The 13,116-nt window shown below is 45.7% G+C and overlaps 5 protein-coding genes across 5 annotated transcripts; 2 read left to right on the plus strand and 3 right to left on the minus strand.

Annotated features, from left to right (window-relative positions):
* Positions 1-2,380: 2,380 nt before the first annotated feature.
* N7495_003580 (translation initiation factor eIF2B catalytic subunit epsilon) lies at positions 2,381-4,624 on the minus strand (the record flags this gene model as incomplete). Its single annotated transcript, XM_057206231.1, has 3 exons — positions 2,381-4,250; positions 4,306-4,430; positions 4,490-4,624. The coding sequence occupies 3 exons, from the start codon at positions 4,622-4,624 to the stop codon at positions 2,381-2,383; spliced, it is 2,130 nt and encodes a 709-aa protein (XP_057063911.1).
* A 1,433-nt stretch (positions 4,625-6,057) lies between these two features.
* Positions 6,058-8,343, minus strand: skn7 (uncharacterized protein; the record flags this gene model as incomplete). The annotated part of the gene is made up of 7 exons (XM_057206232.1): positions 6,058-6,566; positions 6,616-6,805; positions 6,864-7,766; positions 7,827-7,970; positions 8,028-8,100; positions 8,224-8,240; positions 8,293-8,343. The coding sequence occupies 7 exons, from the start codon at positions 8,341-8,343 to the stop codon at positions 6,058-6,060; spliced, it is 1,887 nt and encodes a 628-aa protein (XP_057063912.1).
* Positions 8,344-9,619: 1,276 nt separating this feature from the next.
* On the plus strand, positions 9,620-9,823 carry N7495_003582 (uncharacterized protein; the record flags this gene model as incomplete). Its single annotated transcript, XM_057206233.1, has 1 exon — positions 9,620-9,823. The coding sequence occupies one exon, from the start codon at positions 9,620-9,622 to the stop codon at positions 9,821-9,823; it is 204 nt and encodes a 67-aa protein (XP_057063913.1).
* Positions 9,824-11,442: 1,619 nt separating this feature from the next.
* N7495_003583 (uncharacterized protein) lies at positions 11,443-11,916 on the plus strand (the record flags this gene model as incomplete). Its single annotated transcript, XM_057206234.1, has 3 exons — positions 11,443-11,464; positions 11,513-11,613; positions 11,662-11,916. 3 exons carry the CDS (start codon positions 11,443-11,445, stop codon positions 11,914-11,916), a joined length of 378 nt encoding a protein of 125 aa, XP_057063914.1.
* A 140-nt stretch (positions 11,917-12,056) lies between these two features.
* N7495_003584 (F-box protein) lies at positions 12,057-12,981 on the minus strand (the record flags this gene model as incomplete). The annotated part of the gene is given in 2 exon segments (XM_057206235.1): positions 12,057-12,530; positions 12,550-12,981. The coding sequence occupies 2 exon segments, from the start codon at positions 12,979-12,981 to the stop codon at positions 12,057-12,059; spliced, it is 906 nt and encodes a 301-aa protein (XP_057063915.1).
* Between the last annotated feature and the right edge of the window lie 135 nt (positions 12,982-13,116).

Consider the following 13,116-nt stretch of genomic DNA (forward strand, 5'->3'; position numbering starts at 1 on the left):
GTTCGCAAACTGTAAAACATCTTCCTGATAATAGATCTTATTGTTTGTTAGGTACATTCTATTAAGCAATAATATGTCCACCAGATACACTACTGCTCCGCCAACTACTGCTATCATTGGTAAGACAGAGAGTCATTTCACTAGATGTGCCGCCAACCCCCTGAACGATGGTTTGACCTAAGAACGGCGGATGCCACATGGATTCCATGGATACTGGGGAAGTCCTAGTAATAACTGGAGATGCTTTGAGTGATGAGATGGGTGTCGATCATGCAAAGCTTGATATTTAGCCACTCATGACCCTTCCAAATATGAGAATGAAGGAAGAATTAATGTTATCCCGGTTTAGACTACATCACGAAATCCCTGTTCAGAGTGCATCGCAAACGACAACCTTGAACAGTATGCATTTACAACAGTGATATCCCGTCTCTGCCAACTCTCCTGTCTTAGGAACATGTCTCTCTCTGGATCTTCGAAAGAGGGCACGAAGGTGGCTCTCTTAGTGGTTGGTTGGAACGAAAGTGGTGGATTTTTTCTAAATTTACCTTGCATTGACCTCTGCCTACACATTACTTGCAATTTCTACCTCTTCGACCTCGAGACTATATATAACTTCAAACACCCATGATTTTGCCGGCACAATCCATCTATGCTACAGGCAGTCGATCATCGCCGCATTTGTATTGTCGGTACACCGGTTGAAGAGAGGCTAACGCCCACTTCTAACACCTATTACAGGAAACGCTTTACACCCCTATAATATCTTGTCTCTGAAGTGGTTGTAAAATCTGATCTTTCATTCATGGTTAAGACTAGCTATTTATCCTACAAGTTGCTCTTCTGTCTGAGATGAATGTGTTCCATCGTCTAAGACGGACGGTTCAGTGAAGACGGGACATCCCAGTTATTGTAACGCCCTTAGAACGGGCATCAACACAATGTTGGCTACTACTTTACAGAATGATATTCCTGAATATTCAGTGTTATTTAGTGTTATTTACTTATTTATGAGTTGGTATGAACGTCTGAAAAGTGCGTTTCGGCAATATACCTAGGTATATACGTGATGGTGAAGCAAGTGAGATACTCAAATGTCAGATTACGTACGTAGCAAGACTGCTGTACATGTAGTTTTCGGTGCTTGTAGACACGGCTTACATAGTTGCTAGAGTTCTTGTGCATCAGAGTTAGTAGTTATTTGCCATCGTACTGGCTGCAGTGAGCGAAATGAACAATAGATGATAAATGCACTGCTGATAACTTTTGATCAACCGAGAAGCACTAACTTAAAGACAGATGGTAGTACCAGCTGATATAAATAAAAGTGGACAGAGACATAAAGAGTTGTTATTCTCACAGATTCATATCGATCTTCGATATGCTTAGCTCCCGAGGTCTGACACTTCAGAGAACGAGATGTCAATACAGAGCGGCATCCAGCGGCAGAACTTAAAAGGGGTATATATAATCCCCAATTTTGACTCAACTTATGTCTTTAGAGACACCCGGTCAGATGAGAAAAACAGAGAAGATTAGCATGGCCCCTGCACGAAGGATGACACGCTCAATCAAAGAGACGCTACCAACTTTTTTTTACTAAACGGCCTTAATTAGTGTATTATGAGGTAATTTCCGGTTTAATATATACACGATATTATGCGTTCGATCCCGAGAGTGCGCTTCTTTTCATTCTTGCTCATTTTTTAATTCTAATTTAGACATGAACTTCATCCTCATATACAAGCTCACCACATGGGCACATTTCCTCTGGGTGCCAACTTTTCAGCAGTTTGGTGTCGGTACACCTGTACCAAGTGTGGAATAGCTATTCGATAAAGGTGATGAGGCTAACGCCCACTTCTGACACCTATCACAGGTAACGCTTTACGCCCCTATGATATCTTTGTGTCCTCTTGAAGTGGTTGTAAAGTCTGGTTTTCATTCTTAGTTTGCTATCTATTATAAAGTAACAATTTGATCACATGACTGCTTTTTCCATATTCCAACAGTAAGATATATCATCTTGGATATTGTCGTTTCTTGTCAAGCTTCTCAGTAATTTTCCATATCCCGAGACTCCCTAGGGGTGTAGTGATAAAAAGCTCTGCAGGGGATGGAGGCAAAGTAGAGGTGTAGTATCGGTAGATATAGTTGACTCGCTAACCTATTGTATCTAATTCAAAGACCAAGAGCAAGATTTGAAGTGAGAAACTACGAGGTTATCACATAGTAGCTAGCTCATATGCGCTAGTCCCAATATGTCAACAAATATGGGTCCAAGTTGTCACAGCTTTAAGCGTTTATTTACTCTTGATTCTATCAAGAAAATGATACAGAGAACTTTTTGAATTATGGCTTGTGATATGGGTGTAAACATCTACTCGTCGTCACTTTCTTCCTCTTCATCATCATCCTCGTCATCATCTTCCTCTTCATCATCTTCCTCTTCAGAAGAGCTCTCTTCAGCATTTGCCAGCCATTCGACAAACTGCTCCGCCTTTGATCGTACCGTTCTCATTTCCTCGGTACAGCTCGACCGCTCATCATTCCACCACTGCTCATACGCCTCCTCGTCAACAAGTTCCAACTCATATAGCTCTTTCGCAGTGAATAGCAAGACTGTCTCTCCCTTGCTGCGGTGAACGAGATCCTGTTGCATCTGGAGCAGGAAGTCGACTTGATCCTTCTTCTGGTCCTTGTTTCTGTCGAACAGCGTGCGGTCTACGACTTCACGGTACTTGGAGAAAACATCGTGCACTGCCTCGCTGGCACTCTTGCCGCCCTCTATCAGTTGCTGGATGTGTTTCATGAAGGAGGACACGATTGCTCGTCGTACTTGGATGTCTGACGCATTTGTTGTCATACGTAGAGACACTAGCTCCAATTGCACCACATCGGCCGAAACGCCGTCTCGTAGACTGTCGAAGACACTGACTGATGCGTCGTGGTGGAAATTATCCTTCTCGTCGTCGGAGAAGCTGCTTCTAGCTGAGCGGGGCCAGCTGCCGTCGGATACGTCGGATGATAATGTCGAGATGGAAGCCGAGGAGAGAGAAAGTCCTGGCATACGGTATACCAGTCCGGATGAGGCAACACTGGCATCATCCTCTTCGTCGGAATCATCGACCCCTGAGATAAACTCATAGCCCTCGCCACCCTTGCCAACGACATCAGGATCGTTTGTGGCCGCACTTCCATCGCTCCGAGATTTGGAGATACGCTTCCCGGCCTCAATGGTTGTGCCATCGGCAATTTTCACACCGTATGATAGAAGAGCTCCTGAGGCAATTGTACAGTTCTTGCCAATCACAACGCCATCGGCGATGATAGCCCCGCGTACGTCGCTGCCATCGCCAATAGTGACGCCGTTCCAGATGTATGCTCCATCTAGCTTGACGTTCCGGCCTATCTTGCAGTCACGTCCCAGAACAATGTTGCGGACTGTTGTGCGGTCACCGATGCTAGTGCCTTTGCCGATGACGGTACGGCGACCAATTAGACAGGACCGGGCAAGAGTCACACCTTTCTCCTGGTATAGATTGTTCTTGCGAAGTTGGTAGGTATGGCCTGGAAGCAAGTTTGTGTCCGGGGTCAATGGGTAGGTCCATCGAGAGAGAATGTCCTTTGTAATAGCGTCGTAGGCTTTTAGATTGCGTACTCGTGCAGCGTAACCGTCTTTGATAATATGTGTGTGAATTGTTTTACCGTTAAGTTCGTAATCCTTAAGAACACCGAAAAGGTAGTGTTTCCGCGGTGACATGTAATCAAAACTGTCAGACCATAGGCCCAACACGTCTGGCGTACAGATATCAATACTGCAGTCGATCAAATCCTGACGAATATCCAGTTCGGGGTGGGTCAAAATGATCTCGGCATCGATATTCAGCCGAGCCGGTTGCTCCTCTGAGTGGTAGTCAATCTCTTCATAGTGGACGCAGCGATCTTTGGTGGGATCGATCACGAATACGGGTGAGATGGAGGAGGATTTGGTACGGTGGTTCCGACCGGCCTGTCGCAAAACCATTGTCATAATCGCGTTCTTGTCCACGGCACGGCGGGTGCGATGCGCAGCCAATGCGCTCTCGATGGGTAGGTTGCAAATCACATCACCGCTAACAACGATGAAATCACCGGTGATCAGATGCTTGCCGTCCAGATCGCGCATAACATCGCCAACGGAGGTGGAGGTGGATTTGAGGAAGGTGAATTGCTTGAAGGGCGAGGATGGGGCTCGCCATTTTGAAGCGCTATGATTGTCTCATTAGCCATTTCCTCTGAATGTTGCGTGGGTGAAGAGCTTACTTGATGTATTTCTCGAGTTGATCCGAGTGGGCTCCGGCATACACATACACGTCCTCCACGCCTGAGTTTGCCAAAAACTCCAGGGTATATTCAATGATAGGAGTATTGGCCAAAGGCAACAGACACTATGCGACTCAATCAGAACTCTGATCATCTCAACCTGAATGCCTCTGTCTAGTCATACCCTAGGCACTTCATTTGTGAACGGCTCGAATCTCGTCTCGAAAGTATCTGCAAGGACCACAGCTTGTAGGGTCTCTTCAACCTCCTCTTGGGTATTCCCCTTGGGCTTAGCGCCTCCCTTTTGTTTGGGAGCCATAGCTATAGATAAATGATAATTATGTTAGTGGATAATCTCACAAAATTGGGTATATCGGTTGCGCAGAGTAGCACATGGCGATATCCAAGGATGACGCTGTCTTACCTAGATATCTGGAGAAAACTGAAGATACAAAGGAGAATTGTACTGATCCAAGGCTGTGATGCTCCAAATCGTTATCGAAGAAACATCGAAGGCACAAAAAACCCCGCCAAGCCTCGGTGACTCCCATTGTTTGTTTTGTTTGCACTCAGTAACGTGACTGTGGCTGGTTGAGTCAGCCACTGTATAAGCCACACATAAGTACTTCACCTAAAATGGTTTGGCGTGAACTTTGCGTGCCTGAAATTCGAGGACCCATAACTTTATCAGCTAGGGCCCTTTGGGAACGTGTATCATGTATTATGCAAGTTCGTGACAAGGCTGGGTCTTAAGTCATCATGATCAACAGTACGAGATGTATTAAAATAGATAGCTAAAGATAGGTGATCTATCATATACGCAGTATATGGATACCCCGTACACATGTTATGCAGTTGTAAGAATTGATACTCCACAGTATTCACACGCAGATTTCCAATACGGAATACGCTGACAAGCGCATTCTTCAATCCTTGCTGATTAAGTAGGTTACTAGCAAAAAGCCCTGTAACCAGTAGGCTTGTCTCCTGAAACAATTGGAAAAGGAAAGGGACCCACTATAAGCAAAGAGAAAGTGCATAGAAATCCCCGCGGGTCTGGGCCCTGGACTTTTGAATATAGAATCTGGTCTAGAACTCGAGTCCTTGCTTTTGCGGTTCGGTTCGTGCAAATTGTGGTAGGGCTGACGCAGGGATGCTGTTAAGCTACCGTTTTCGTTCGGTGGGGTACTCTATGTGATTCATGGTTCGTGCTTCGTGCTTCGAGAGCTTAAATTTAGATTGATTTATATTGAAAGTAATGGACCAGTAAATTTTTAAGATGTTATGATTGCTCCGTACACATATAAGCATTTCGCATCTCCTTGGCTTCTATAATCCTCCCAAAAGGTTGACTGACTCCTGGCCATGTTTTCCTTTTTTTCAATTTCCAACTTCCAATTTGGTCCCCAGGACGCGAATAATTTTAATATGAAAAAGGGGGTTTGTGTTAATATATACCTGACCAGACAAGCTCCAAATACCAGGAATTCAACGAGTAGATAGTATATATCAAATCAGCTGAAAGTCCAGCCTGACGCACAACTGCAGCAAGAATTTACCGCCCAAACAAAAGAGCCTGCAAAAAACGCCATGACCAGTTATGAAGGGGTGAAAATCGCGACCAAGGTAACGAAACATTCGAAAAAGAGCAACAATGTACGATTTGGAAAACCTCATTATAGACATTGGGAATCGTAAGGTGATAGACAGGTGGGGAGAGGGTGAATGAGGGAGAAAGAAAAGAAAAATGAGTTAAACAGGCCGTCCCGCTTGTACGGCCATCATTGGTTGGGGCTGAGCATACATTCGCTGTCGTTTAGCCATATTTGAGTTGTCTGTGACACTTGACATCTCGGACATTTGTCGTCGATGTGGAGGGCGAGCTTGGGCTCCGTTAGAAGGGACTGCAACCACCGGTGGGGGGAATTGAACGCCATTTTGATCGACCACATATGCCGCTGGTGGTGCTGTTGCTGTGGTGACATATTGACCTTGGACAGTAGGCATGTTAGGTGGCACAGCTTGCATGTTTTGGAACTGACCAGGCGATTGCCAGTTGTTCATGGAACCGGCAGGTGATTGACCTGGAGAACTGTCTTCTTTGATTGACTGGGACGCTGATGGTTGCGGGGCCATGGCCACTGGAGCAGGTGGTGGAGCTTCAATGCCTTGAGGTATATGCTTGAGATGCACCAGATGCTTCTCAAGCATATCAAGAAGGCTCGACCGTGTAAACGGTTTCGGGAGAACATCATCCATTCCTAGAGGGCATTAGAAAGGAAGCGTATTGAGTGACCGTCCAAGGCTTACCGTGTTGGAAATATAGCTGAATGTCATCACTTCGAATGTTGGAAGTCATGGCAATGATGGGAGTTCGGTCAAATTGGCGAATAAGATGGCATGCAGACACACCATCCAGACTTGGCATAATGATATCCATAAGAATCAAATCATACTTGGAACCACCTCTAATTTTGTTTACAGCCTCCAAACCATCAAACTGCAAATGAATTAGCACGTTCTCGTCAAGTCAAAAAGAAAAAGGACACAGGACATACTGCAGTGTCAATAACACAAGAGAATGAATAGAGGAACTTTCCACCAATCTGCCTGCAAGTAGCGTCGTCCTCAACCAGGAGGATTTGGGGCGAACGTATCCACCCAGGGTCGACGTGATTGCCTTTCTTCCGATTGTCTGGATATCGGCGGGGTTCGGAAGTCTCGGCCACCTCTGTCTTGGTAGGCATTGGGTACGGCACATTGTTGACATGTTCGCTGTACATGGGGTCGATACCGTTTGTCGCGCCCACTGGATAGACCACCTGCTCTAGATCACTGCCCATTTTCGGATAGGCCATCGCTGGAGCGGGAGGAGCTACAGTAGTTACAGGGCGCACCGCGCCATTGTGAGCAGTCGCATCTATGGCAGGAGTCGCCACTGGGACAGCAGCACCCGCGTTTGACAGCTCATTTGCAGATTCCATGTTGCCCAAGTTAAACTGCATCTCGGCGTTCATCCCGCTCAGCAGCTTCGAGGCCTGCTGCAGAGGGGATGATGTCTCGTCATCTACAGCCCCAACCTGTGAGGGACTCATGGTCGAACCACTTTGTCCCTGAAATGCGACAGCTGCCTTGTTACCCCTTCGACGCGCGTCTGCCGAGAGCAAATGGTTCATCACTTGATGAATGACATTCTCATGATTCAAAACAGTCTTTTGTACGCGCATTAGTTCCTGAAGCATAAGCTGGTGGTCCACTGTGAGCTGTGCGTAACGGTCTGAGAGGTGTTGAATTTGTTGCTGTTGGGCGATGACTTGCTGGTTTAGCAAGTCAATCTGTTGAGTTGGGGCCGAGTCATCGGTACTCTGGGCCTGTTTACGGGGTGCAGGTGCTTTCCGTCGGATATTATCGAGTGAATCCTTGCTGTTGGCTCTGAACTCGGGGTGTTTGAATTCCCACGCCTAGGGGATCGGTGTGAGTACTGTTCTAGAAGCGAAAAGTGGGGGCAGTGATTTGCCTACATTTTGACCATACGGCGACTGGCCACTCTCCTCGTTGTTTTGTCGGACTTTGTGGAAATCATACTTATTCAGTTGGCGAACAAAACTGGCAAAATTGCTGTGCTTGAAGTGTTTTGGTAGGATCGTCTTGGTGAATTTCTCGCACTAGGTTACTCCATTAGCCCAAGCCTTGGTGCAACCATGAATTGCCAGGCGCATTACCTCTAGCACGACGAAGCTATCACCCTCATCACCCCAGCGAACAATAGACGCATAGGATGGGTCCTCCAGCATTCTAATAGGATCGTTAGACCAGGTTAAGCCTCGGGTAAATGGCGGTCGGACAGGAGAAGGGGGGGGGGAGAGGGGGGGGGGGAAAGTCGTCCCCGTCGAAATCAGAGTATGCGCAATGACTTACTTATATAATTTGCGTACCTTTTCAATCTGTTAGCAATAAATCATTCAATCGAGGAGTTCATCGTCTCACAAAGTCACTGGAGTTCCCAGCGGGGGCGGGATTCGAGGTCTGGCCCTCCATGGCCTGGACGGGTCGCGACCGTTCGACTGGTGCGGCGACAAGATGAGATATGAACGACTAGACTAAATGCTAGAATGGTGGATAAGTTGGTGAATTAAATCATGGAAGGTCAAGAGTCTTCAAGCCAGCAATAAAGAAAAGTGTCGGGGTGCGAAAGGGAAAAAAAAGAACTGGGGACTCCGAACGGGTATTGTAAGGAAGCGGTAGAACCAAGTACCGAAGTTACTGCGCAGGTACTGCATGGTACATACTCTGTACATCTCTTTATATTTTCTCCTTCTAATACCATTACTCAATACACATTACTCTCCTCTTTAATCTATGCACTAGATCGTCAGTGAGTCCGAGCTTTTCTCCCCTTCTTCCCCTCCCTCTATTCTCTTGTTCTCTATTTTCAATACCTCAAATACTTGCCAAGAAACCGTTTGTATCCACGAGGAACCATATCAAGGCACAAGGAACAATCATTCCAAGTTCAGGAACCTACTATCTTTCCTCTTTCTCAATTCCTTTCTCTTTGTCTTTCCATTCCACTATCCACTACGCTTTGAGCTCGAATGCTTTGATTCATATATTCTATATAAATAAATTGGCGGACAGCGCGACTAATTCAATCATCTGAAGCTTATGCAGCATCCGCGTTGATGCCTGATTGGGGCTCGTGCTCTACATATTGAGGGTGAGTGGTCGGAGAATATCATACATAGTACTACGGACTCCGGAATAGACTGGAGGTAGTACCACCACCTCATATCTTGAGGATATTCATTTGTTATCTCTCTTCTTTGCGAGATAAGATAATCAAGGAGTACACGTGGAGTCTGATAATAAAGGTGACAGCTCACTATACACCTACCTAGGTAGACATCCATGATCGTCAAAACAAATTACTACATAGGTGGTTTACGAGTTCAATAGGAGAGTCATTCTAGAGCCAATCCTAAATAGGGCTCGTCGATACTACTTTATATCACCTGGGACAAATCGGAGTTTATCACCCTCTACTGTACAATACAAGGAATTATGGGCCTATTTCTGATTCTGATTCTGATTCTGTGAGATGGTTACATTAATATTGAGAGTATAAAAGTCTTAGTCCTTAGCTTCATAGATATCTTGATCTGATGAGTTCGTAGGAAGACCCTTCCAGAGCTTAGTAGAGCCTTGTTTTCTAGATCCCAGCCCCAATCTTTGAGGACTGTCATTGAAGAGTCAAGGTGAAATATCGACAATACAATCGGAATTCATTCGATAAGTCTCATAGGCGTGCGTCGCGATGTCCACTGCCCAACTGGGCTCAACCCCGTCTGCCACAAGAAACACCTCCTGCGCCACAATATGCACCACTGAGAGTGTACGCACATTCTTCCGTTCAGACAGAGTGTCCTGGTGTATTAACACCACCAAGAAAAGTGAATTTGGCGTTCAGGATCTCATTCCTTTTGAGTGTGTCGGCTTCGACTTGTGCCTGGGTAAATAATAAAGGCTCCTGCAAGGTGATGTATGTTTAAGTTCCATCTGTAGATTATTTGAGCCACATTTGGTAGCATTTTGAAGAGTTTGAGGATTTGATGTAGAATTATCGAAATTGAGATGAAATCAACTTCGTCTCCACGGAGCTGGCCACGGAAGCTGGAAATGTGAAATTAGGGCAATCTTACTACCGGCTCGGACAAATGCTCATGCACCGCGCAACGGACACAGCGTCGTGTTGAGTTTCCTGCTGAGCAAGGCGGCTATCGTCGCTATTGGGCAAGGGCATCCTTTTTAGCGATTATCAGCGTAGTCAAGACAAGAAGAGATATTCATGGTCGGCACTGCCGCTGATGCCAAGATGCGATAGGTCACAGGTGGGAAAAATACGGCTTCGCTGATACCTCAAGCGTGACGCTGGGCTCAAATAAGACTCGTTGACAGGCCATCACATGGAGCTGAAAAAACGGTTCCAAGTCACATAGGACTCTCTTGAAAACCGCACGGTCCCGCTCTAGTATCAATGCAAGATTTTCTAGATGGTAAGCCGTAGCCATCGTAGGCTTGGAAACTTGGAAGATAAGGTGACGGTTTTGGCTAGATTTTTGGATTCAGCCTATGTGGTGACTGAGAAGTCCATTGTGAGACCTCTGTCTTGGGTAGTCTTAGCCCATCGGGTATATCGAGCTCGGCTCATTTGTTGAGGATGGGAGTTGATGTAGGTAGACCTCATGAAGAATAGAACCTTGGAAGGTATAGAAAAAGAGCGTGGGTTTTAATATATATATTCATCAAGCGGGCCTTCCATGCTCATGGATTTGAATGATAGCTCGGTGAGGCCACCATACATTTGAGATAAAAGTGAAGTGAAGTTAAATTGAAAGCATGGAAGCAAGGTGAAGTTTCAACCTGAGTAGAGTAAGATTTATATCGCCTACTATGGTGGAGCTACTTACCTGGGTAGATATTAAGGGAAATTTCATTTATAACCACCTTGATAGGTAGCCAGACAATATAAGAGGCTCCTTGAAGGGTTTGATCGTTCTATTTTTTAAAGTTGGGATGGCGAGTTTACCTACGCCAAGATTAGAGCATTTTCTACGAGCCTAGCTCTTAGGCTACATAGTGGTCCTCATAAAGATGCCATTCATCCAAGAAATTATTATGATGAAAAGAACTCACCTATAATCTTCCGCTTTTGATCTGTCAACCGATTTCCTAAGGGGGACCCTGCTTCATGGCGAGGCTCGGCATGAGAGTGAGCTTTAGTCGTGGCCAAAATGCCGCACCTCTAGTTCCTGTACGCCATAGACTGTGAAGCACCCCCTGCCCAAGTCATTGACGTCTTATGATCTGGGAGGCGAAGTCAGAAAGTCGAATTCCCATTGCAGTGGAGGTATAGGTCACTGATGCTTACATCTGTAGCTAAAAGAGAATTTTCAAGGGAAGTTTGGTGAGGACATCTCGAGGCCCTTGAGATGATGACCTACTTAGTGTGAATATACCGTGATCAAGGCCGTTAGCAGGAGGTTGAAACTGTCTGAATATGTTGTATTCGACAGTAGCATGGAGTTGATAACGGACCAAGCACTCTAGATGGCCTGCAAAGGGCAACATTGGTCCATGATGTTGCTCGACGCGAGCGTTAGTCGACCATATTCCAAACAGACTATCTTTTTGCTAATATAATTTTCAGAAAACATTGTGCTACTCACCGGAGCGACTAATTATCTCAGTGACGGAAACCAAGTGATCTCCGTTGAGAACGGCCACTCATTACTGGGAGAGGTGACAGGAGTAAGTTCCCCCGGTCTATTATGAGCAAGTGAACTAACCGTCTGAAAGACTGGCTGCGCCGTCGGAAGTATTGCAGCTAGCTTCCTGGCTGCATATCGCTCTGAAAAGCTACTTGCTGTGCTGTCTGGTATAGTTATGTACGAGATTGCAGCTGAGAATGCAGCAGCAAAGGAGTATGTTCGTGGACCTGGCAGTTTTGTGCAAGCATTTATTGACGAACTCTATGATATCCGCATGGCGGCGGCAACTGGTAACGACAGCTGGCTCATTGGTCGAGCCAAGATAAGATCGATTGTGATTTAGGTATTACCTGTCAAGTACTGGGCACTGTACGGTCCTCCATATAACACGTTTTCAATATAACGACCTTTGAAACGTTGGAAAAGAACTAGATATCCTTAACATCAATATGATTCGAGTATTTAGAAAAGGGTCCCGCTGACTCATCGCCAGTTAAATTGGGCCATCTGGGCATGAGAGATCATTTCCAGCAAACGCCGCTGATCATTCCTGTCTTGATTGCGTCTAACCAGCTCGCCGCCCACACTAGATTCTCCAATCTCATTGCTCTTCATATCAACATCTAAACAATGTTCTTTATATGCTGCGATGATCTTCTTCATGATGCCTTCATTTTGACTTGGCGGTCCCCAGCCCCCTGAGCACTGCGTCACATCGTGTGTATAAACAACCAAACTAAACTTGTTCAACATCCGATGGAACTCTCGGTTGGTATCATCCACAGATTCCATAAACGAGATGGGCTCCTCAGTAGACCAATAGACTCGTGCCCTACTGAATTTTGTGAAATGGACACTGACAAGCTTACTAAGGAGTAAAATCTCAAAGAGTCTCTCCATTCTAATATAGCCAGATCCATCCGCCTGAATCCTATAAATGTCAGAGGGCAAATTGGGCTAGAGGCTTTGAACTGACCGAGATATTAGAGCTGGCGTCGTAATCGCCACCCATTGTGTGTTGTATATGGAAAAGTCCAACCTCTGAAATGGGAGGCTGTTGAACTAGCATCTTGCGCCAGCTTGCATCCTTTCGTATGAATCTGGCCATGCTTGAGTCATCTTTGGTCATGATCAGGTTGGCAAAACTAAAATTGTCATCGCCGGGAAAAATAGAAGGAAAAGCCCACGCTAATAGAGGATTCGGTATCTTTTCTTTGCCCCATTCAGAGCCATTGATTGAAGTAAAGAAAAGCACCATCTGAAGAGACGGTGAAGCTCTGATCAGGTTCATCCAATTGCGACAGACTCGTTGGGCTGATACAAGAAGCGTGCGCATATCAAGCCGGCCCAGGATCATCTCCAAAACTTCTGGAGTATCCAGGACTTTGTTCATTGCAGATATCGTCATATTCGCAGTTTTATACTTCTGATATTGGATCTAGCGCTGACAGATGGGTTCTTGAATTGGAAATATCCGAAGAACAAGTATAAAGGTCTCGAGATAGGAGTATTTGAAAATAGGGGGCTAAGATGTCAGCTTAGT

This window comes from Penicillium taxi (assembly GCF_028828555.1).
Source record: "Penicillium taxi strain IBT 34144 chromosome Unknown utg000003l_segment0_segment0, whole genome shotgun sequence".
Lineage (NCBI taxonomy): Eukaryota > Fungi > Ascomycota > Eurotiomycetes > Eurotiales > Aspergillaceae > Penicillium > Penicillium taxi.